Source organism: Tachypleus tridentatus, chromosome 9, assembly GCF_004210375.1.
Source record: "Tachypleus tridentatus isolate NWPU-2018 chromosome 9, ASM421037v1, whole genome shotgun sequence".
Lineage (NCBI taxonomy): Eukaryota > Metazoa > Arthropoda > Merostomata > Xiphosura > Limulidae > Tachypleus > Tachypleus tridentatus.
Genome location: NC_134833.1, coordinates 146841460 through 146868325, shown reverse-complemented (window position 1 = coordinate 146868325; position 26866 = coordinate 146841460). Strand labels below are relative to the sequence as shown.

The 26866-nt window shown below is 35.5% G+C and overlaps 1 protein-coding gene across 1 annotated transcript in view; it reads left to right on the top strand.

Annotated features, from left to right (window-relative positions):
* Window positions 1–26866, top strand: part of LOC143226616 (uncharacterized) — an 85544-nt gene that overhangs the window by 35315 nt on the left and 23363 nt on the right. Inside the window, exon 2 of the mRNA XM_076457824.1 lies at window positions 3243–3552. Within this exon, the coding sequence (XP_076313939.1) occupies window positions 3260–3552 (293 nt within the window). The 5' untranslated portion in view covers window positions 3243–3259. The remainder of the gene's footprint in view (window positions 1–3242; window positions 3553–26866) is intronic.

Here is a 26866-nt window from a genome sequence, read left to right as displayed (position 1 = left end):
GACCTTACTGAGTAATCACTTTTCAGGGGTTTTAATTACCTAATTACAAACAAACTCATTTAATTTTTCTATTTCTTTTTGTAGATCTCATACAAACGTTTCGCTGGTACTGAAGTTAACGTTTCCCCTTTCATAATTTTGAAACGTTCCATCTGGGAATTCTGTTGTGTGTGATTGTTTGATAATCTCTTAAGACAGATGTGTTTAACTCGTGATCACGAGTTCATATCTTTGTTGCATACTTAACTGTATTTGTTTCGTGGTGTGACATTGTTATATTCATAACTTCGTATTTACTAGAAGGGTGTGTATTTGTTTAAACTTCGTATTTACTAGAAGGGTGTGTATTTGTTTAATGGTGTGAAATTGTGTATTTACTAGAAGGGTGTGTATTTGTTTAATGGTGTGACATTGTTATATTTATAACTTCGTATTTACTAGAAGGGTGTGTATTTGTTTAATGGTGTGACATTGTGTATTTGTTTAATGGTGTGACATTTTATAACTTCGTATTTACTAGAAGGGTGTGTATTTGTTTAATGGTGTGACATTGTTATATTTATAACTTCGTATTTACTAGAAGGGTGTGTATTTGTTTAATGGTGTGACATTGTTATATTTATAACTTCGTATTTACTAGAAGGGTGTGTATTTGTTTAATGGTGTGACATTGTTATATTTATAACTCGTATTTACTAGAAGGGTGTGTATTTGTTTAATGGTGTGACATTTACTAGAAGGGTGTGTATTTGTTTAATGGTGTGACATTGTTATATTTATAACTTCGTATTTACTAGAAGGGTGTGTATTTGTTTAATGGTGTGACATTGTGTATTTACTAGAAGGGTGTGTATTTGTTTTGTTGACATATTTATAACTTCGTATTTACTAGAAGGGTGTGTATTTGTTTAATGGTGTGACATTGTTATATTTATAACTTCGTATTTACTAGAAGGGTGTGTATTTGTTTAATGGTGTGACATTGTTATTTTTATAACTTCGTATTTACTAGAAGGGTGTGTATTTGTTTAATGGTGTGATATTCCTTTATATACATATTTATACTTATTGTATGTGTTCGTACATTTATATCTCTGATTCACTGATGCTGGATATTTATTTTTGATTTCGGAGAATCACATTCATAGTTTTACGTATTTTTATTCATACTGTATTTTTGTCTGTCGTACTGTGATATGTAGTATAAATATTTTTTATACATCTCTTTTCCCAAGTTTCGTGTACTGAACATATATCATTGAAAACGTTCTGCCTCACACACATCAGGCTGTGCCATGAAGATCTGACGTTAAACATTCTATAAGAATAACCATTAAACTAACAACGTGTTTTATCTCTTTTTACTTTGAATGGGCATTTCACTCTGTATAATTTTAGGGCCCATCCTCTCCCTCCTTGAAATGTTCCTTCTTACCCAGAAAGATGGCTTCGAGCTGTGATTGTGTTGCTTCCTGGTATTATCAAGGATGCTGACCACATACGGGAATGTCAGATCGTTCTTTCAATAGTTGAAGCATTACTTATGATTATTTTTTAGAACCTTATTTTGCGAACAATGGAGTATCATCCAATCTCTTGTCAGAACATTATTTCACGAACAAAAATATGCCCCGTTTTTTCGTTTGAGAATTTCATTCTTAAATCAAAACATATCGATTGATGTTTCAGAAACTTATTTCTGGAATAATGTTCAGTAATTGTCTTTTTTTTATTCAGAATAAAAATTATGTTTGTGAAATTAGCTGTTTGTTTAATCAGGTATGACTTGCAGAATTTACATATACGATTTTCTTTCTGTGACCAGAATTTCAACTTTTAGTTTAGGAGTGTTTCACAAAAAATAGAAACTCTTCTCTAACCTGAACTCACTAGTGGCTCAGAGATAGTTCTACAGGCTTATAATGCCAAAAATTGTGTTTCGATACCATTGTGTAGCTAGCTATACACTCTTCAACAAACAAACATTACTTGCTTGCAGCGACTCCTAGCGATCTCTTTGAACTGAATGTCCATTTGGAAGGTGTTCATTATTACTCTAACTACACTTCTACTTAAAAGGATAAATCTACAGTCTACTAACTTTTCACGTATTGAACTTGTCGGGTGATTTGGAAACAGAGCCTCTTGTGGCTAGTGTATAATGACGTAATGACCTTTGTTTGACGAAATATTTAGGTAGTTTCCTTTAATCAAAGGTTAATGTTAGGAACGTAACAACATGGATTCATATTTAGGGTAAGGTCGTGACAACATGGATCCGTGCTTAGGGTAAGGTCGTGAAAACATGCATTCGTCGTTAGTGTGAGGTCGTAACAGCATGGATCTGTGCGTAGGGTAAGGTCGTGACAGTGTTAAGGTTATGGATAGGCATGGACTTTAGTACCTTCACATACACACTGTCTAATGACATTTGTAAGGTTATACAAAGCTATGGATTTTGTTACCTCCAAATTATCTGACTAGAACTTTTCCAATGACGTAATTGAAGAGAATGTAGTGAAACATTTGCCTCAAACGAGACTTTAATTTAATAGTTTTTATATTGTAAACTTGAGTTGTTGGCGAGTTAAATAACACACAACACATTTGAATTTCTTGTACGTTTCGTGAGAATAAAATTTCACATTAACTATCGTGGGTTCGAAATTTTTTAAGAGTAGTGGTATTAAACGCAAAAAAATCATGGGTTATGACCTGTGCTAGAGGAAAGTTTGGTCTTAATTGCACCCTTTATGGTATGAGATCCGAAGTGGTTAGTTAAGAGAAATCCACAAGAACATCTTTCAGTCGTGTGATGTTTTATCACATTATTCAACCTTATAAAAAAACAATTTTCTTTTTGGTGAAATTGGTGAAATTAGAAGAAGCATATCACATGTGCTTATTTTTATAACATTTTGTTTATATTTTAAAACTGTTTTACCTCTTGCGTGACGCACGTCTTTGCAAATCTGTTTTTCAATCTTTCGTTTTTGTCGTTACATATTTTCTGTTTATATAATTTGTGAATTTAATTACATCGTTCATATGTGTTTCTATTCATCGACATATTGTAATAATTAGAATTTCAAAACAGTAAACTCCATCTACAATTTATCTACCACTGAAGTCGTTAAAGTTTTTGTCTTATTATTAATTCGAGATTATTAATCGATTAAAACCTTTAAATCCATTATTATGTTATCAAATTAACGAATTATTTTTATCTTTCCATACTTTAGGCTTGCCATTGGGAGCGATGGATTCAGAACCAAATAGACACATGGATCTAAGCCCACTCTGGGAGGCTGAGAACGAGGATTATAACTATTGTGACTGTCCTGGTCCACCCCCTCAGTTTGTGATCCCTCCCCCTTCCCCTCCTCCGTCTCTTGATCTGTGCCGAGGAGAACACTCAGGTCTGCAGTACTGTGAAATGAAAGCTTTGGAAGCAGAATATACCCATCCATCTTTTTATTCCCTGCCAGTTATTGCTGTAGTCTCTTCAGTGGTGCTGGTCGCCATCTTGGTTTCTTCTTTTCTTCTTTGGAAGTGAGTATTGACAGTTAGGGTTAACTTTAAATGAAGGTCATAAACTATTTTGCTCCTTGCAAGACAGTAGATTTTTTTTTTTTATTTTAGAGAAACACGAGTCAAAATGTGAACAAACACTTCACCAGAAGCAAACGGAACAGCTGAATAATCTTGCATTTGTCTTTACAATATCGGGTTCGTGAAATGTACTGCAGTGCAGTATAAGGTGTTTGCGTGTTTTTGATATGTTTACACTGAGCAGAACTGATATTGTTGCAATGTTACTTTTGGTTTGTTGTAACGCATACGACTGGGTAAGTGTCAAATATACGTTTAGATTAGGTGATTTCAGCTTATTGTGGTTTAATAACGTATTAAACAGAGCTAAGTGTAGTTGACTTAGTGAATACAATAAGGTGTTAAACAGAAACAAGTGTAATTGACTTGGTGAATACAATGAGCTATTAAACAGAACTAAGTGTAGTTGAATAGGTGAATACAATAAGGTATTAAACAGAAACAAGTGTAGTGGACTTGGTGAATACAATAAGCTATTAAACAGAACTAAGTGTAGTTGACTTGGTGAATACAATAAGATAATAAACAGAACAAAGTGTAGTTGAATAGGTGAATACAATAAGGTGTTAAACAGAAACAAGTGTAGTTGACTTGGTGAATACAATAAGCTATTAAACAAAACTAAGTGTAGTGGACTTGGTGAATACAATAAGATAATAAACAAAACTAAGTGTAGTTGACATCAACGTGTTCAGTAGTTTCGTTTTTTGAGTGCAACTCCGTCTCTATAAAGAGTTTTGCTCGACTAATTTCTGTTTACATAAAACGTAATTTTTAAGGAGCATTTGATATGTGTAATCCTCGTAAAACTTCATGTTTTGTTGCTACGATTGAGGGATGTCAAGTTTCTTCCAACGAAAACTGAAACTTAAAAGAAGCATGTTATTTCAGATGTTATAGACATTAGTTTGTCAGACTTTATAATAGAATAATAAATCCTTTGAGTAGCAACTCAGGACCACCCACTCGCTAACATTTATACCTCAGTTGTCGAAAATGCTGTCGTCCTTAACAAAACGACGAAAACGAAATCTAAGAGAGAAAAATTGCTCTTTTATTAGCATAATTAACTTTAGTTTAAGTGCCAGTTTTGCCCACCCAAATTGGAAGCATAACAAAAGCAAATTTACAATTGGAATGAAGTTTCATGATGTTGCTCTGGGCGGTGACACTTTAAGAAGGGAGAATAGGCTAATGAGATAGGTGCTCCTGATGTCCCATTAAAATGTCATGTTTACTGAGTACTTTCTTTGATATAAAATATTATAATCTATTGGCGCTTAAATGTAATTCAAGAAATATATATTCTTATGCCTTGAAGTTTTGCTTCATTTGTAATATTAATAATTTCCAATTTATATATTAGGATTAGCTATGAACATCGGTTGTTTGTTTTTTAATTTCGCGCAAAGCTACACGAGGGTTATCTGCGCTAGCCGTCCCTAATTTAGCAGTGTAAGACTAGGGGAAAGCAGCTAGTCATAACCACCCACCGCCAACTCTTGGGCTACTCTTTTACCAACGAATAGTGGGATTGACGGTCACAGTTGAAAGGGCGAACATGTTTAGTGCGACGGGGATTCGAGCCCGCGACCCTCAGATTACGTTTGTTTTTTGAATTTCGCACAAAGCTACTCGAGGGCTGTCTGTGCTAGCCGTCCCTAATTTAGCAGTGTAAGACTAGAGGGAAAGCAGCTAGTCATCATCACCCACCGCCAACTCTTGGGCTGCTCTTTTACCAACGAACAGTGGGATTGACCGTCACATTATAACGCCCCACGGCTGAAAGGGCGAGCATGTCTGGCTTACGAGTCGAACGTCTCATGCCGGGCCATGAACATCAGAAACTCAATTAATTAGCTATCAAGTAATAAACTCTTTAGTTTAATTACGTGATAGACATACGAATTACGAACTTAATGTCGTAATATTACTTATGTAATCTGGACTATTATAATACGAATTTCTGTTGTCGGGTTTCTCGTTTATGAGTCTGGATTATCAGAATTTTGTTACCGTGGGCTGGGTTTATTTGGTTTACCATACTTTGATTTAGGGTTATCATGTCTTTCGTGCTCTGATTTAGGTTGTCGGGTTTCTCAAACTGATTTTTTATTATAGATATTTACTTAGTATGATTTTGGGTTATCAGGTTTCTCTTTTGTGATTTAGGGTTAGCGGGTTTTTCCTAACTATGACTACTGTGATGTTGAAACTATTAAATAACTCCTAATATTGTGTAATCGAACGTAATATATGCAATTTTAAAGCATAATTTACGGGTGAAGGTTCAAGCTGAATTGTTTATCAAAGAAGTTATTCTGAATAAAAAACAAAGTTAATTAAATATTTTGATACGTTTCTTTTCGTTAAACTCTTTTGATGATAACAACAGCAATCTATCAACCAAACACGATTTACTAGCACGATTTAATTCTGTAAATATGATTTGATTTGTTAATACTGAAGCGTCAGATTTTCTTACCAGCCTATCATGTTTCCTGCTTAAGAAGAGCTTGTCCTGGATAAACAAACAAAATCAGACACCATAATCTAAGAATGGTGTTTTGAACAGTATCTGTTCTGAGATTACATTGTTTAATTCATGTATCATACGGTCGTGCCTTCTGTCCAAGATGTTTCAGACTTTGTGCCAAGGCCTTCATCATGTGTTATAAGTTAATTAAGAAGGATTATGTGTGTGTGTGTGTGTCCAAACAGTAGCGTTGTTCTGAGAGAACGTTAAAAAAGAATGGCGTAACTTGGTGAATCTGAAAAGTATTAACGCGGCCCTATGAAGGAGCTCCAAATCTGTTAGGTTCTGGTTAGGTTTAAGTGTGTTTCCTTAACAAATCTTTCTAAATTTTTATAAGATATGGTTCTAGACGCTACTGGAACATCCTTTGATGTTTAACTCATAATTAAACTCAAACTTAAAATTTTACTAGTCTAGTAAAGACTCGTTCTGATCACAAAATTAGGTTAGGCCCGAGTAACATTTAAATGAGACCTAAAACCTGTCAATAATAAGTTTAGTTCGATCTCTTACTGTTAAATGATTTGGTTTCAAAACATTAGCTAAATATACATGTTAAAATGGCTCGTTTGGGTTGAGAAAATATTTTACGTGGAACCCAAACGAGTCGTTTTTACATATATATTTCTATGTGTGTGTGTTTTCTTAGAGAAAAGTTACATCGGGCTATCTACTGAGCCCACCGAGGGGACTCGAACCCCTGAATTTAGCGTTGTAAATCCGGAGACATACCACTGTACTAGCGGGGGGCTATATATATATATATTTCTCTACAAGTGGGTTTTCTCGACATCACTGAAATCATTAGCTACATTACTGATTATGTCTTGTTATCTAAATATATATATTTTAAAGTAGTTAGGCTAATTTAAGTTTAAAAATAGTAATCACGCTATTCCCGATTCATAGCTTTAATGAGATTGCTTCAGTTGCTGACTGAATGCTCGACTAACAAATATTTAAAAAAATAATTCTTGATCTTCAACGTTCTCTCTGATTAGCGTACACTTTTAGTACTTCTTTCTGATTGGTTTACAAGTTTCAAAAGATAAAAAGGTTCGGTGGCCTACACCGTGTCTGATTGGATCCGTACCCGACTAATGCTTGACGTCAAATAACACAAATATCACCACCTGCCCTTACACTTAAACATAATAATAAACTAACACACTCGAATAAACAGAAAGAACACGTTTTAGAAAGAAAGACTGAAAAACAACCAAAACACTAGCTGAATCAAACATGAAGGACCACTTCGTGAATATGGTGAATAATTATGTCTCAGCCGATCGTAGTGTCTCTACATCACACTTCACTGAGGACACTCAACAAAATAACACAACAATAGAAGTGAGACATGACTACATAATAAAACTTATCAAACCAATCACAGTAACAGAAGAAAACATAAAACTTTAGAAACAAAGCACCAAAACAAGACATAGTACAAAACATATTACTCAGGAAAGGCCCTCTGAGGTCGTTAGAACATCTTATCGTAACAGGATACATACCAACCGCTTGAAAAGGGGCCAATGTTCATATGTTCCAGAAGGAAGGAGAGTCAGATAATAACATTGAAAATTACAGATCCGTAAATTTAACTAGTCCAGAAAAATTACTTGAAAAAGTCGTGGTTGGTAGACTCATAAATTATCTTGAAACTTGGTCAATACTTCCGAAAATAATACAAATAGATCATCTCTTAAGATTAACGGAAGAAAAATGGCTTTAACAAAAAACAGTCGCATGCTTCCTAGATGTTGGGCTCGGCATGGCCAGGTGGTTAATGCACTCGACTCGTAATCTGAGGGTTGCGGGTTCAAATCTCCGTCATATCAAACATGCTCGTCCTTTCAGCTGTGGGGGCGTTATGTAATTAACGGTCAATCCCACTATTCGTTGGTAAAAGAGTAACCCAAGAGTTGGCGGTGGGTGGTGATGACTAGCTGCCTTCCTTCTAGTCTTACACAGCTAAATTAGGGACGGCTAGCGCAGATAGCCCTCGTGTATTTTTGCGTGAAATTCAAACCAAACCAAACCCAGATGTTGGAGAAAAGCATAAGGTATGGAATAGTGGACTCATAGAAACTGACCAAACAGAGACCTCTAGTGAAATTATTATCTGGGTTTCTAACTTCCTGGAAGATAGGAACACTAGAGTGAAAGCTGAGAGCAACCACTCTGCTACATTTCGGAAACAGGAGCCCCTCAAATAGGAGTACTTAGCCCTACATTGTTTATTATATGTCAGCGACATGCCTCTCAAAGACCTTAACTACAGTTTGTGTTCACAGTTCACAGATAATGTTTAAATCTGGAATAGTGCATGAAACCTATAAACAGTAACGTACAATATACGACCACGAGTAAACGAAATATAACTGTACTGTAGTAAGTAGAGAATTAAAGGGACACAAAACACAAGTTGTATTTTTTACAAAACAAGTAAAAATTAGTATCATATTTATATCTAGACAGGAATCTCCTACAGGTAGCAACATCTATAAATATTATATTTGATTCAAAATTAAACTTAATACTAAACATTAATGGTATAAAAACCATAAAAAGAAAAGCAGTCTGACTGGTAACAAACAAGGAGCTTCACCAGGAAACATTAAACATTTACAGAACGTACATAAAACCAACAACCGAATATATGTTTGTATAACATGGATAAATGTATCAAAAACACACATCAACAAACCAGAGCCAAATACAGAACTACATCATGACGAGAGTCTCACAGTCAACAAACTTAATATTTCTTCACAATCATTAAAATATGCTATCGCTATCAGACAGATTGCTGGATAAGTTGTTTCAATTTATAATAATTTTAATAACAATTAACTGATTAGTGAACTACAGAGTTACGTAACACACGATGAACCAAGTGCTAAGTTTCTCTCCTCTCTAAACATCATAAATGTCACAGGTCAAACAGTGCTAGGTTATCTGAGACCTAGATGCCAACGTAACTCTGTTTTAAAAGTTTTTCTATGTAAAAATAGGAACCTCATTGACAGCACAAACTAATAGTACGATCATACATAATTGAAGTTGGATTTGGCGCGAAAAAGATGTTAATAAAAAACTGCAGTCAGTGAACAAAATTAAACGAACTGTGAGTAATGCCACAACGTAACAAGGGTTATTAACGCCTGTAGCAGTGCGAACAGGATATCAGTTCCTGAGAAGGAGGAAGGGGTCAACGCTGAACCCCACCCTCCCTGGTCCAAAACATGGAACGAATCCCGATGATCGAGAAGAAATCTATAAATGAATCGAGAAGGAAAGGTTTAATTTATAGTAATAGGGGTGGTACGAAGTGTGAAGAGGGGGTTTTGTTTGTTTGTTTTTGAATTTCGCACAAAGCTACTCGAAGGCTATCTGTGCTAACCGTCCCTAATTTAGCAGTGTAAGACGAGAGGGAAGGCAGCTAGTCATCACCACCCACCGCCAACTCTTGGGCTACTGTTTTACCAACGAATAGTAGGATTGACCGTCACATTATAACGCCCCCACGGTTGAAAGGGCGAGCATGTTTGGCGCGACAGGGATTCAAACCCGCGACCCTCAGATTACGAGTCGCACGCCTTAACGCGCTTGGCTATGCTGGGCCAAATGAAACTGTTATTATGAAGAGGGGGGTAGAGATAATCATTTATTAGTATATAATTACCCATACCATTTAATTTATGAGTTGAAAGATACGCCCTGTGTAGAAAGAGTAACTTGGCCATTATTTTATTATACAAAACGTTGTTGTTTTGATGTAATTACATACAACGAAATATCAAAACGTTGTACATCTTTTTTATCACAGACAGACTCGGACAAGTTCTGCATGCCAACTTACAAGGGCGCGAGACCAAAGTATTAGTTGCAACACGAGCGCCTCTGGTGGTGTACCAACAAAGTTAAGATCTTATCTACACCACTGATCATTCACATTTAGAATAATTTAGCTGATGGTTTCTTATTGTGGTATATTGCTTTATGCTGTGGAAGAGTTATGAATTTTAGAGGTCAACCACAATAAATAACGTTCTCAGTGTTTAACTGATAGTAACAACTAATGAAATGTGACCAGGACTTCTCTCTTTCTGTGATTCGCTTCTGATACATTTAAGCTTTCATTTGTGGCGCTTGGTTTGTTCTCACAACAGAAGGAAACTTTGCTGTCTAATTGGATCGTTCTCTGCTCTCAAAGGCGGTATAACACAATTCAGAATCTTCGACATACAAATTATAGACCATGAAGAACAAATAGTAATAAATAAACTGTTTCTTTGTATTTCCGTTTGATCTAATTATCTTCAGAAGTAACTTTTTTATATCCGTTTGATATGAATATCTCTTGTTGAACTTCCGTTTATATATCTTCTGTTGTATCTCAGCAATTCTGTTTGATATGAATATTTTTCCTCGTATCTTAGAATGTATTTCAATTTGATACGAATATCTTCTGTTATACCTCGATTTGTGTATCACCAATGTTTTATGATCATTCTTTCCAAGTATTTATTTTTACGTACCCTAACATCAAATCAATATCGTGGTACAATGAGTGTAGTTAGACGATTGACAAACAGAACTGTGGATAACTAATCTTTATACGACGAGACCTAACGAGTCTTCCTCTCCCGTTCCGTCGATATTCGACCGACTGAATTAACCAATGGCCTTTAGTTTAACATACAAACAGGCAGGAGGAACTAACAGCTCTTGAAACACAGACTAAGAATATCCAACTTGCCTTATTGACCTCATTTCAAGATGGCCCTTCTGTTCGTCTTGTTTGTTTTCTGTTTTTTATTACTCTTGTGTGAGGTTCGCAACCGTAGACTATTGATCGACAGAGAACTGGCTCTTTTCACGTCCTATCGGCTAGTCATCAAATCAGCTGAGCGTGAAAACAACAGGACGGGAATGTAATCTGGAGAGGCTTCTCCAGAAAAACACTCTGAGCTGATAGCTCCTTGAGAAGAGTCTGTGATAAGAAACGCTTGTAATTCAAACCGAGAACTTTTCTATTGGGGACGACCTATTAACATGAACTAGAGGTGCCTAAAAGCTATACAGATGTAGTAAGCTGCCATCATTACAATGGGGTTATTGTTTGATCTGAACGTTGTAACATTTCTCGTAGCTTAAGAATGCAAACTAAGTCAGATGTTAAAAAAGTGTAGGACTGACAAGCTGTCAACTGGCTTCAGTAATTGTAGTTGTATTATTAGATCTCTAGTGTTAACTGGTTTTAATACTTGTAGTTGTATTATTATAATTAGATCTCTAGTTTTCGCTGATATTAACAGTTGTAATTGTATTATTAAATTTCTAGTGTTCACTCATGTTATTAGTTGTAGTTGTATTATTGGGTGTTTAACATTAACTGAAGTTATTAGTTGTAGTTGTGTTATTGGGTGTCTAGTGTTAACTGAAGTTATTAGTTGTAGTTATGTTATTGGATGTCTAGTGTTAACTGAAGTTATTAGTTGTAGTTGTATTATTGGGTCTGTGGTGTTCTGCTATTTTCGAATGAACGTAACACACTTTCAATATACAGCGTCTCTCTGGCTGTGTTAAAACACATATAACACCTATTGATTAGCTGTGATTACTATTTCCTCGTTATAACACATTTGGTATACATTGACTAACTGCTGTGATGAGTGATTAATTTTTACATGTTAGTTGTCATTGGTAGTGAGGTGTGACGTCATTTGAACATGTAACGCACCATTTATTTGCCCAATTCATTTAACCTTTGAACTTCAACCCCCCCACTAATCTCATGCCTGTCTACTAATACATTTTTTCTAAGCCGGAACCCCGTCGTGCTTTATTTGTCTTTATTTGCCACCTAGATCTTAAGATACCGATTTAAGGGTTAAGACTCGAGATTTGATGACCAGTTTTTCTGTGGACCCATTCCACTGCATTCTGTTATCTTTGTGCAAAGTGTCGTACAAGCCCTGGTTGTCGGGTACTGCTGACAGTTGTCTGGTTATTAGTTATTGCTGTGCTTTACCCGCAGGGACCTGTGATTAGGCCGTTTAGCCCACGTACAAATTAGGTTCCGGTTCTTTTCCTTTATTTGGCAAAATACTTCTTCCCCTTAAAGTATTTAAAGATTTTTTTTTACCTGTACTTGTCGTCACTGTAGTTTCTTTACTTACTTTGTTATAAGTAATAAGAACATACACCCTAGTGGAGAAAAGGGGAAATATTCCAAGCTTATAAATTTAAAACAGTGACATGATATGTTCTATAACCAGCTTTTATTGTAGTGTAAAAATTATGGTGATCAAATAAGGCATTACACTTTAACAAGAATTTTTATTGGCATCTTTAAATAGTGTAGAGTCTTGGTTAAAAAGAACGAATAAACCAACATTAGAAGATTACACAGAGAAATACGATCAGGTATTATTCTTCGATTTATACCGGTTTCGGGAAATCCCACCTCCTATCAAATTGAAAAAAAAGAAACAGAACTAAATATCATATTGTAATTGAACGTAAAGAAGCTGAAACCTATTCTTGTTTTTTATCGATTTGTCTTTGGCGAGGGTTACTGATGAAGAATGAAACCGACATAACTCAGTGAGAAGTGGTATATCGAATGGAAGAGTGGCTTTCATGTTTATTTCAATTAAGTCGACTGGTGTGTAATGCAGAAGAACCAAATTAATGTCACCACTGTTGTATATTCATCATGTCTGTGAATATAGGTTCATGGTGGTGAATGAATCGCCATCTTGTCACAAATATTATACATTGTGTGTGTCAACATTCATCACACAGGTTCATTGTGTGTGTCAACATTCATCACCCAGGTTCATTGTGTGTCAACATTCATCACACAGGTTCATTGTGTGTGTCAACATTCATCACCCACGTTCATTGTGTGTGTCAACATTCACCACACAGGTTCATTGTGTGTGTCAACATTCATCACCCAGGTCCACTGTGTGTGTCAACATTCATCAAACAGGTCCACTGTGTGTGTCAACATTCATCAAACAGGTCCACTGTGTGTGTCAAAATCCATCACACAGGTTCATTGTGTGTGTCAACATTCAACATCCAGGTCCATTGTGTGTGTCAACATTCATTACCCAGGTCCATTGTGTGTGTCAACATTCATTACCCAGGTCCACTGTGTGTGTCAACATTCATGAGCCACTGTTATCCTGAGTTGTATGTTAACTGGAAACCTTCCAACAGTGTACATGGAGTACTTTGTTTCAAATTTTTGCCCAAGAAGGGGGATAAATCCCCCTGAAATAAAATAGATTTCCATTTTTTTTTTTACTCATCTCTTACCTTCCATAAATCAAGATATGAAGTTAACGCTGAATGAGCCCATTATCGATTAAGTAGCAAAGAATGTCTCAGCTAGTACACAGTGAAATGTCTCGTTGCATTGCAATGTGTTACTTACTAGAGGCGGTAACTGACTTGGTATCTGGTGTCTAGAATCACTTGTTTAAAGCAGAAAATAAAATAAAAAAAAAAGGTTGTTAAGAGTGGCACTTATATATATTTATGTACATTGACCTAAAGCAGTGATATTTAAAGTGGTAGTACACGAGAATGATTGAAGTTTGATTCAGTAAACAGTTACGCATGAAGAAAAATAGTCCTTTTGAACGTTCCCTATAAATGGTTTGTCGCCAGTTTTTCTGAGTGATTTTGCAGTGTAACTTGTTAACCTAGCTGGACGTAGGTATCCGGTAATTATTTCTTCCTTAGTACACAACAGAAAACCCTTTATTGGGTTTAGGTGGCTCTCTACCCGCTACGGTTTTTATCTTTCAGACAAAAAAGTGTATCTACCGCCATCTGTCTGTAATCTGTTTTCATAAACGAAGCTGTAATTTTAGCGATATTATTTCGAGAAAAGAAAGATGATAAAAAAACTAGGCCGACAGTAAGAGCGTGAAATATGTGTGCTGTTAGCACTGTTTATCATACCGTCACGCGCTAATGAGTCTTACTTATTCTCTGGTTTGCAGTGAGGGCGCTGAATTGCAGGTTAAAACCGTTTTATGTAACCAGTGTTTCCCGCAGACTGCTTAATTGAGTAGTACGTGGTTGTTTGAAGAACGACCACGTGACTAAAGAATTGTTTGACCGTTTTTAAAAATAATCATAAGATGCTTCTGTAAATATTTTTAATATTCGTTTCTCTTGTTCTATCAAAAGTTCCGTACTTTATTTTCTTTTTGTCGCCCATTGTTGTTGAGATCAAATTCACACAATGGGCTACCTGCGCTGTGCCTACCACTGAAAATCGGAACTTCAGATTTTAGAAATACAAACCTTCAGTTTACGGATGAGCCACTGGAGGAAGTTTCTCTTTTCACTGCATGTGTGATGTTGAAATGATAAAGTAGACGAAAATTAACGTGTTAAAAACAGTTTGAATATTTCACACATTCGATTTGTGTAAAATCTTCATAAGAAATTGCCCCACGATGGAGTAACGGCATGAAATTTGTTTTTAATATGGTGGACAGAGCGAAAGAAACGAAAATTCTTTTAAGAGAGTCATAACAGAAAGTGATGTAATAAATTGAAAGCATTCTGAAATGTGAACTGTTAACGTTCTAGAGCAGTGTTACATTTTTAGCCGCAACACAACGGCTCGTAGTATGGCTTTGTTTGTTTGGAATCTCGCGCAAAGCTACACGAGGGATATCTGCGCTAGTCGTCCCTAATTTAGCAGTGTAAGATTAGAGGGAGGGCAGCTAGTCCTCACCACCCACCGCCACCTCTTGAGCTGCTCTTTTACCAACGAATAGTGGTGGAACCTGACGATGACCGAAGAAGGTCGAAACGTTGTTCACTCCTGTACGTAAAAAATTTTCTCAACCCAAACGAGCAGTTTTTATAAATTTTTCTACAAGTGGGTTTTCTCGACATCACTGAATAGTGGTATTGCCACATTATAACGCCCCCACTGCTGAAAGTTTGGTGCATGTTTGGTGCGAGGATAATTCGAACCCGCGACCTTCAGATAACGAGTCGAACGCCATAACCCACCTGACCATGCCGGGGCTCTCGTAGTATGGCTCTGAGTTATTCTAAGTACAAACTTTTATCTAGTAGTTCCATCATCTCTTGAACGTTTTGAGGTCTAATCGTAGTTTTGGACTAACGAGGTCAAACTCTTTTGATTGACCTGTTAGACCACGTCCAAGGTCTTGTAGATTAATTTATTCTAATATTGCCTGAAATAGTTTAAATTTAAGGGTAGGCTGGTAGAGATCCTGATGTATTAGGTAACAGGCCCGACCACGCTTGGTATTGCTAGTGCACAAAAATATAGCTGATAAAAAGTGGGTGGGATCTTACGGATTAATTTGTCTAATCCTGCTTAAAATAATTTCGGGTGCTTCGGCTATTGAGACTTCCCACTTGTTTAGTTTTACACGGTTAATTAGCTTAGTTTACAATATTGTCGTTTTTCACGCTATTCACGTACTAACCAGCGCCATCGCTTAGGAAATTATCATACTAAAACTCTAAATTTGGTTAGTTTTATGGAAAAAACACACGAAGTATTAGAGCTATAAGGAAATGATGACAGAAGATACCATACAAAAACACGAGCATTGTCTTGTATTTGAAAGAAGAAAATATAATCGTGGTCTTTACATTTGTTATACTATTAAAGCTACATAGCGGGCTATCTGTGCTATGCCCATCACGGGCGTCGAAGCCCGATTTTCACTGCTATAAGCCTTACTGCTGAGCCACTATGGGGCGACGTTTTTTTCATAAAACAAAGTGTAAACATTTGTAGTTTTCCCACGCAGTTTATATGAAAACGTGACTGAAACACATTGATATGTTTTCATCTACGATTTTCTTAGCCCATTTCCGGCTATTGTGGAGCAATCCCAACTGCTTGGCGTGTCGAAATTGTTAAGAACACGTGTAAGGAAAGCACTTCAAGGTGAGACCATGGTTTCTTCTCATTTGTAAAACGGTCTGGCACCAGTGCTAGTGTGTACGTACGTGGAACCTAGTTTGGCGAACGCGAGCGCTGAATTATAGAACAAACAGTAAACGCCGATAGTTTAAAAAATGCTGAAGCGTTCTTGTACACACATAATTAATCATTCGATACCATCAGAAACTGAATAAACAAAACGAACTGTAAATAAAACTTATAACAAACTATCAATGTTTTAATAAATTAGCTAGCTTTGCTTATCAAAACGTAGTAAACTTAGGTAAAGTTTGTTTTACTCTGTATTACTAAAGATCACTTATAACGTCCTGAAAACATAAGAGTGTGGGTGCTTTCTTATAGCAAAGCCATGTCGTGCTATCTGCTGAGTCCACGGAGGGGAAAACATGAGAAAAGTACTTAAAACATTATACTGTGGATATTTTTTTGAATTTTGCGAAAGCTACACGAGAGCTATCTGCGCTAGCCCTACATTAGTAGTAAAAGACTAGAGGGAAGGCAGCTAGTCATCGTTACCCACCGCCAACTCTTGGGCTACTTTTTTTACCAGCGAATAGTGGGACTGACCGTCACAATGGCTAGAAGGACGAGCATGTTTGGTGTGACGGGGATTCGAACTCGCGACGTGCAAATTGCGAGTCAAAACCCTTAACCATCTGACCATGCCGGGCCTGTATTGTAGAATGTAACAAGCCTAAATGGAAAATCATGCATGTAAGACCTATAAGAAAAAACTTCGCTTAATATCTAAATAATCAGCAGAAAATACGGGATATAATTAAGTCTTTTACTTTCCACCCGAATCGACTCTACCTTCTCATTCCGTAACGTTTATACATGCAAACCCTTGAACCTGTACTATATGTATGAATCAAATCTTATCTTAAATTTTTAGTTTCCTATTTTGAAAGCATATTAGCTTTGTCTTTATTGCGTGTTCCTGAACGACATTTATCGAGTTTTTGCTGTGCTAAGGCATCTTGCTCGAGTGAGCACGTGCTCTATTGTGATTTACTCATGTCTGAAGTTGTAGGCAACGTTCTGATCATCAGCTGGTGTCTCTATAGTTACCAAATTTCAACAACAATAAATAAACATGTTAATACCATTGCTTCACCCACTGGGTTCGGGATCGAACCCGTACATCTTGCCCTTTGGGTGAGTTTTTACTACCTAAGATATTGCTAATGTATCATGACACACTTAGAAATGGGCATGGTCTAGTGGCTAGCCTGCTAGCAATGTTTTTTGTCTGTTTGTTTTTGAATTTCGCGCAAAGCTATAAGAGGGCTATCTGCACTAGCCGTTCCTAAATTAGCAGTGAAGAATTAGAGAGAAGGCAGTTAGTCATCACCACTCACCGCCGATTCTTGGGTTGTTCGTTTTCCAGCGAATAGTGGGATTGACCGTCACATTATAACGTCTTCACGTCTGAAAGGGCGAGCATGTTTTGTGTGACAGGGATTCAAACCTAAGATTATAAGTCGAGCGCCTTAACCACCTGACCATGCCAGGCCACCCAACAAGATTAAATTATATTGTCCCTGATCAGAGTCCCGTTGGTCAAAACTCACTCTCCGCACTTTGGTGCGATGGGCGCGTTATAGTACTACCCAAGAGTTGGCGGTGGATGCTATATCCTCAGGGATATCAGTTTAAAACTAGGGACGGCTAGCGCACCTGTCTCCTTGTGGTGCTTTGCGCGTGTAACGTATTTGATTTAAGCAAGGAGCAATAAGCGAGTTAGCCACGTACTGCTATGTTATTCTGAAAACGCGTGGAGGTGAAACTGACACGTTCTAGCTTCTAAACAAGTTGTAACTTTAAATGATACACAGTTCCCTAAGGCTGAGATTTATGGCTACGATATAATAACTGTAGCGTTGTTAGACGACTGTTCTGAAAGCTACCTTAGTTATTTACGATATTTAATTCAAAATAAAAAAATTCAATTTATCATTTAGGTTTTAGGCTTAACTTTCATAAAGGTGTGAATCAGTCATCTTATGATTTATTCTTTAAGCTTAATTTTGATAAAAATAGGAATCTTTCAGCTTATGTTTTAGGCTAAACTTTTGATACAAATAGCAATCAGTTACCTTATGACTTACGTTTTAGGGTTAACTTTTGTAAAAACAGGAATCTTTCAGTTTATGGTATAGGCTTAACTTTTTATAAAAGTAGCAATCAGTCAGCTTATGATTTAAGTTTTAGTTTTAACTTAACTTTTATAGCTGCTGATCTACCTACTCTTCATGTGGCGGCACGAACTAAAAAAAACGCCATCTGTCAACAAGTGTTTATTTTAGTTGTTCAAGGTATACTTTTGTAAGTCTTGGTGAAATCATGAACTTTTCATATGTCCTTCCCCGGTGGGATTGCGCTAAACGTATGGGATTACAATCCTAAAATTCGGGGTTCGATTCCCCGCGGTGAACACAGCAGGTAGCTCAAATGGCTTTGCTGTAAAACAAACAACAAATTTTATCTACGTTTAAAATACGGAAAACTCGTGGTTCACCGTGACAACTGTCCTCATGTTGTTCTTTATTATACCGCATGTGCATTCTGACCAGATTTTCTGTAACTGTTTTAATATGCCTTCAGACAACAAGTCATCCTTTCGTACGACCTTTGATCCCCTTTCGGTGAAATAAATAGCAATTACGTTTTCTTCAAACTCGATTTACTGTTTTTCTGTATCTGTTGATGCACGAATTAGGCTTAACTTGTATTATCAAATACATTATGTTTATAATAGGCGTAAGGTTTGTAGCACATGTACTGACTGTTTGCATTTTTATTGTTGTTTGGCCTTTACTTAGGGGTACGTAAGTGTCAGAACAGCTAAGCCTAGATACTTCGGTAGCTTTGCGCGTGTAACGTATTTGATCTAACGAAGAAGCAATGGGCGAGGAAGCCGCGGTTATCGCTTCTTTCTTGAATGATGTGAAATGAACAAAGTCTCGCAAGTTCAAGCGATATAAACACATTTAAAATATCTTGCAAGTTACATAACTGAGAGCAAGAAAAATATACTTTTAAACAGCTACGGTTTTTCTTTCGGTTACTCGTGCGATAATTCTCAACTACACAAGTTACAACAGTAAAAAAGGTTTTCGTGTTGAAATAAATTATCGCACGGGTGATCGAAACGTTGTAGTCGGTTAGAAACGTTCATTCTCACTGTAAAATCTGTAACTTGTAAAATAAAAGTTCGTTCTTATAACCAGTAAATAAACTCAAACGAAACTGTAGCAAACAATCTGTTATTGTTGAGATAATGGTGACATTACATCATAATTAAACTGAGCTAATTCTATTGTTTTTATGATACTAGTACCACACTACTGTCTCTTTTTTAGTTACAAAATGTTGGTACTAGTACCACACCACTGTCTCTGTTTTAGTTACAAAATGTTGATACTAGTACCACACTACTGTCTTTTTTTAGTTACAAAATGTTGATACTAGTACCACACTACTGTCTTTTTTTTAGTTACAAAATGTTGATACTAGTACCACACTACTGTCTTTTTTTAGTTACAAAATGTTGATACTAGTACCACACTATTCTTTTTTTAGTTACAAAATGTTGATACTAGTACCACACTACTGTCTTTTTTTTAGTTACAAAATGTTGATACTAGTACCACACTACTGTCTCTGTTTTAGTTACAAAATGTTGATACTAGTACCACACTACTGTCTCTGTTTTAGTTACAAAATGTTGGTACTAGTACCACACTACTGTTTTCTTTTAGTTACAAAATGTTGATACTAGTACCACACTACTGTCTCTTTTTTAGTTACAAAATGTTGATACTAGTACCACACTACTGTCTCTGTTTTAGTTACAAAATGTTGGTACTAGTACCACACTACTGTTTCTCTTTTAGTTACAAAATGTTGATACTAGTACCACACTACTGTCTCTTTTTTAGTTACAAAATGTTGATACTAGTACCACACTACTGTCTCTGTTTTAGTTACAAAATGTTGATACTAGTACCACACTACTGTCTTTTTTTTAGTTACAAAATGTTGATACTAGTACCACACTACTGTCTTTTTTTAGTTACAAAATGTTGATACTAGTACCACACTACTGTCTTTTTTTTAGTTACAAAATGTTGATACTAGTACCACACTACTGTCTCTTTTTTAGTTACAAAATGTTGATACTAGTACCACACTACTGTCTTTCTTTTCGTTACAAAATGAACATTATATTATTTCAAAAGCAGATAACGAGGCACGTTATAAACACAGCAAGCACAAACGGTTATAACAATACCTTATCACGTTTAGAGGGATTATTTCTTGTAGCGTAGTGTAATACACACAGATTTCACAATGTGTTAACAAGAAATAAAACTACAAGAAATTCCGATATGTGGATTTTCAGTCGTTTGTATTTCCAAGTTTTAAAATGTTTTTGATCTTAAATCTATTGAGTCACAGCTGGTGTGCTCTTTTTCAAACCGCATTCCTTTTGACTTTATTCGAGTATATATAAAGAAGTTTAATGTATGTGGCTCATGTGCAGTGTATGAATCTATGTTTGCCTGACGTGCAGTAAATCCACTGAGGGAGCTATGTTTTATTAGGACATTCCATCCATTATTATAATAGTTTTAAACGTGGTTTCTTTCTATTTTTTCTTCAGTACAGAACTGATGAGCACTTTTAAGGAGAGTTAATGGGTTAAAAACTCTTTTAATATGTTTTTTATATTTGTATTTTATAACTTCAATTAATATAAACGTATGTCAGGTTATGCCTTCAGTCGTCAAACTATGTTTCCGAGGATTTTGTTTGTTCATTTCAAATTAAACACAAGGCGATGTGAGTTTGCAGATATGCAGCTGTGCCACTAGGTGGCGATACCGAGGGCTTTAAGTAAATAATTAGTTATATACATAAAAAAACTTATATCCAATGAAGAAAAAAAATCGTCGAGTATTGATTGATCGATCGATTACTTGTTAATATTGTTAGAATAGTAACCGAAATGAATAAGTTATTAGGACTATTTTCCTTAACCAAATACGAAGGTCAACAAAGATATGACCTTACGTAACGTGCTTTCCTAAACCTAAGAAGCAAACAAACGTTAGGATATGGATTAGTTCTAAAGTATTCTATTGTCGCAGTGATCAACTGATTTGTAACATTTTTGGACTGATATATAACTTTAAAGAATTAATGGAACCATTGAACTATTCTAATTTATTTCAAACATTTTTTTAAATATTACGTAACAACACCACTTCCCACAAAATAAACGTTTCGAAATTATCATTTTTATCATCGTAGTTTAGTTTAGCAGATATCTATTTTTTTATTGTCAAAGTGTTTGGTAATCGTTGTCTACAAGAAGAGAGAAAGACACGACAAGTACGAGTTGTGTTTGTGGATGTTAATGTTTCTTGAAGTGAAAAAAATACGAGTTTTTGTCTGTGTTTCTCCTTGTTGTCATCTCTATGAAAAACTCTATATCATCAGATATGGTTATTTCTGTACGAGGTCCTTTGTGAATATTGATAAAATGTAGTTCAGACAATTTTAGTAAAACAAGGAGTGTCGATTTAGCAGCTAAATTCACGAACAAAGTTACGTCTAATAGACTGGGTTAATGTTCCATTGAAGCCTTAATATAGTGACAAGCACCTGTAGTCGTTTAGGGCTATAATAACACCTGGTGACACGTACTTCTAGTCGGTGAGTACTATATTAACACACGGTGATAGTCTGTTTGTTTGTTTGTTTGTTTTTTTTTAAATTTCGCGCAAAGCTACTCGAGGGCTATCTGCGCTAGCAGTCCATAATTTAGCAGTGTAAAACTAGAGGGAAGGCAGCTAGTCATCACCACCCACTGCTAACTCTTGGGCCGTTCTTTTACCAACGAATAGTGGGATTGACCGTTACATTATAACGCCCCCACAACTGAAAGAGCGAGCATATTTGGTGCGACGGGGATTCGAACCGGCGGATTATAAGTCGAACGCCTCAACCCACTTGGCTATGCCGGGTCCATGGTAATAGGTTCTGTTAGTTGGTGAGTATTGTATTAACACATAGTGACAAATGCTGGTAGTCGGTTAGTATTATATTAATACATTGTGAAAAGTATTTCTAGTTGGTGAGTACAATATTAACACATGGTGATAATACTGCTAGTCGGTGAGTACTATTATTAACATATGGTGATAAGTACTGCTACTTAATGTGTGTATGTGAGATTTTATAGCAAAACCAGATCGGGTATCTGCTTTGTTCACCAAAGAGAATCGAACCCCTGATTTTAGCTCTATAAATCCGAAGAAGACCTGGTAGTCTTTGGACACTTCTTGAAACTGTTTAGAAATGGTTTTTGTTGTTGAACATTGTGCTAATACGTGGCTTCAGTTCTCCTTTCAAATTATAGTCTGTAACTCATTACTTGAATTATCTTTCGGTACAGTTTCCGGTGTGGCCAGGTGGTTAAAGCAAGCTACTCTTAATCTGAAGGTCCTTGGTTCGAATCCTCATCACACCAAACATGCTCACGCTTTCATCCGTGGAGGCGTGAAAATATGAGAGCCAATCCCAATATTCGTTGATAAAAGAGTAGCCAAAGAGTTGGCGGTGGGTAGCTCTCGTAAAGCTTTGCGCGAAATTGGAAACAAGAATTTCCTTTTTATATTATGTATAACTAGTTTATTCGTGTCTCGTAATGACCGAGGAGTACCGTAAATGGATTTTGTGGAACAATTTATTTTATTGTTAAATGTTATTTCTGGGTTTACCTTGATAGTTGGTTACCAGTAAGAGCTGCTCCAGAGTGGGAAACTACAAAATAACACAAAATATAGCTTTATAACATGTTTTGTGGAAAACTGACAATGTAACCGTATGTATTAGGAAACACGAGTAATACCTGAATTTATATAATGTAACCGCATGTATTAGGAAACACGAGGAATACCTGACTTTATACATGTAACCGTGTGGATAAAGAAAATATGAGGAGAACCTGACATTATCCAGTTAAATCGTGTGGATTATAGAAACACGAGGAAAGCCTGACTTCATAGAATGTAATCGTGTGGATTATAGAAACACGAGGAAAGCCTAACTTCATAGAATGTAACCGTGTGGATTATGGAAACACGAGGAAAGCTTGACTTTATACAATGTAACCGTGTGGATTATGGAAACACGAGGAAAGCCTGACTTCATAGAATGTAATCGTGTGGATTATAGAAACACGAGGAAAGCCTAACTTCATAGAATGTAATCGTGTGGATTATGGAAACACGAGGAAAGCCTGACTTCATAGAATGTAACCGTGTGGATTATGGAAACACGAGGAAAGCCTGACTTCATAGAATGTAACAGTGTGGATTATGGAAACACGAGGAAAGCTTGACTTTATACAATGTAACCGTCTGGATTAGGAAAACTTGACTTTATGCAGTGTAACCGTGTGGATAAGGGAAACGCAAAGAAACCCTGAGTTCATACAGTGTAACCGTGTGAATTAGGAAAACCTGACTTTATACAGTGTAACCGAATGGATTAGGAAAACACGACAAAACCGAATCTCAACACGTTATGATCGTGTAGAATAAGAGATTGAATTCAAAACGGAACGGAGCTAACCGGAGGAAAATCCGAAAGTTCTCACAACTTGAGTAAGAGTTTCTGGAAAACAGTATGTCGCCAGGAATGTCAGCCTGACAACAAATAAAATGTTGTAAATAAACCACAAACTGAATCACTGTAGTAACAAACTAAATACATTGTAATTATGATGCTACAATTAATGAACACCAGTAGAGGGCTTGTGGTTAAAGTAGTCGATCTGTAACGTGCTAGTTAGTACGCTACATTCTTTAGTTTAAAACTCTTACAATCTCGCTGCTCTGTAGCCATGGGCGGCGTATGTAACTAATTTATTGATCTGCGCTGATAAACAGCTTGGAAACACAGTAGAAGTTAAGAAATGTATAGTTACATAGGTTAGTTACAAATGATGTACAGGCCACACTCTATCTGTATATAGGTCAATTAAGAAAGTATGTACTCACCACACAATGGCAGGTTATAGTAGGTTAATTATCAAATGATTTACAGATCACACAGTGGCTGTATATAGGTTAATTAACAAATGATTTACAGATCACATAGTTACTGTATATAGGTTAATTAACAAATGATTTACAGATCACACAGTGGCTGTATAAAGGTAATTAACAAATGGTTTACAGATCACACAGGGGCTGTATATAGGTTAATTATCAAATGATTTACAGATCACACAGTGGCTGTATATAGGTTATTTAACAAATGATTTACAGACTGTATATGGGTTAATTAACAAATGATTTACAGATAACACAGTGGCTGTATATAGGTTAATTAACAAATGATTTACAGATCGCACAGTAAGTGTATATATATATATATATATATATGTCATATATGAAGGGATATACAGATAACAGTAGTTGTATGTAGGTTAATTAACAAATGATTTACAGATCACATAGTGGCTGTGTATCGGTTAATTTACAAATGATTTATAGATTACACATTGGCTTTATATAGGTTAATTAATAAATGATTTATAGATGACACAATTGATGTATATAGTTTAATTAACAAAAGATATGCAGATAACACAGTGGCTGTGTGTATATTAATTTACAAGTGATTTGAAGATCACACAGTGGCTGTATATAGGTTAATTAAAAATGATTTACAGACCACACAGTGGCTGTATACAGGTTAATTGACAAATGATTTACAGATCACACAGTGGCTGTATACAGGTTAATTAACAAATGATTTACAGAGCATACAGTGGCTGTATATAGGTTAATTATCAAATGATTTACTGATCACACAGTGGCTGTATATAGCTTAATTAACAAGTGATATGCACATAACACAGTGGCTGTGTTAATTAACAAATGATATACAGATCACAAAATTCTTGTATACAGTTTAATATAGGATAATTAATAAATGATTTATTGATCACACAGTGGCTGTATATAGTTTAATTAACAGATGATTTAGAGAGCACACAGTGGTTGTATATAGGTTAATTAACAAATGATATAAAGATCACACAGTTGTATGTAGTTTAATTAACAAATGATATATAGATCACACAACAGGTGTATATATATGTCATATATGAAGTGATATACAGATAACAGAGTGGTTGTTTGTAGGTTAATTAACAAATGATTTATAAATCACCCAGTGGCTGTATATAGTTTAATTAACAAGTGATATGCAGATAACACAGTGGCTGTATGTTGGTTAATTAACAAATGATTTACTGATCACCCAGTGGCTCTGTATAGTTTAATTAACAAGTGATTTACAGATCACATAGTGGTTGTATATATGTCATATGAAGTGATATACAGATGACACAGTTGTTGTATATAGTTTAATTAACAAGTGCTATATAGACCATACAATGGATGTATATAGTTTAATTAACAAGTGATATACAGACCATAAATGGATGTATATAGTTGAATTAACACTTGATATCCAGACCACACAATGGATGTATATAGTTAAATTAACACGTGATATACAGGTAACACAATTGTTGTATATAGTTTAATTAACAAGTGATATACAGATTATTCAGTGGTTGTATATAGGTTAATTAACAAATGATTTATAGATCATATAGTGGCTGTATGTAGGTTTATTAACAAGTGATATACAGATAACACAGTGGCTGTATATAGTTTAATTAACAAATGATTTACAGATTACACAATGGCTGTATATAGTTTAATTAACAAGTGATATACAGATCACACAGTGATTGTATATATATCATATGAAGTGATATACAGATAGCACAGTTGTTGTATATAGTTGAATTAACAAGTGATATACAGATCACACAGTGGTTGTATATATGTCATATATAAAGTGATATACAGATAACATAGTGGTTGTATATAGTTTAATTATTAAGTGATATATAGATAATACAGTTGTTGTATATAGGTTAATTAACAAGTGATATACAGATAACAGAGTGATTGTATATATGTTATGTATGAAGTGATATAGATACCACATGTTAGGGCTATAGTAATATTTATTTATTTGCCATAACGGTATAATGTGCGATAGACCTTAAGAAACCCTCTACAATGAATGTGTTGTGTGGTATTTTGTGTTTACTACTTTCACGATATTAATTCAGATCTTTTCATATGATTAACTAACATTCATATATGTTTATATTTATCTTTTACAGACGTGGGTCGTTCTTAATATTTATAACAAACAGAGATAGGTTGTTATTAAGGTATCAACGGTTATTACTAGTTGTTTTTAAAAATGAAAGGTTATTTAGCAGTAAATAACTTTAAATATGATGGTTTGTAATCTTAAAGAGAAAATAATTATAAATATTTTCAGTTATACAATAGTTACTTCCTTCCTTGTTTTGCTAAATGGTAGGAGGTCCGGATTCGACCTGGTGGTTGTTCTTCCGGGCTGAGGGTTGTAATAATCAAATTCTATCTCTGACATCCTGCTGAACGCATTTGCATTTACGGCTCAGCTTTGATATAATTTTGCCTTGCATATTTCCTATTAAGATTCATAGCATCTGCTTAGGCGGTGTGTGCTATTGACTGATTGGCTTTTTTGCTTATATCAGTTATTGTATGTTTTACTTAGTTTTAGAT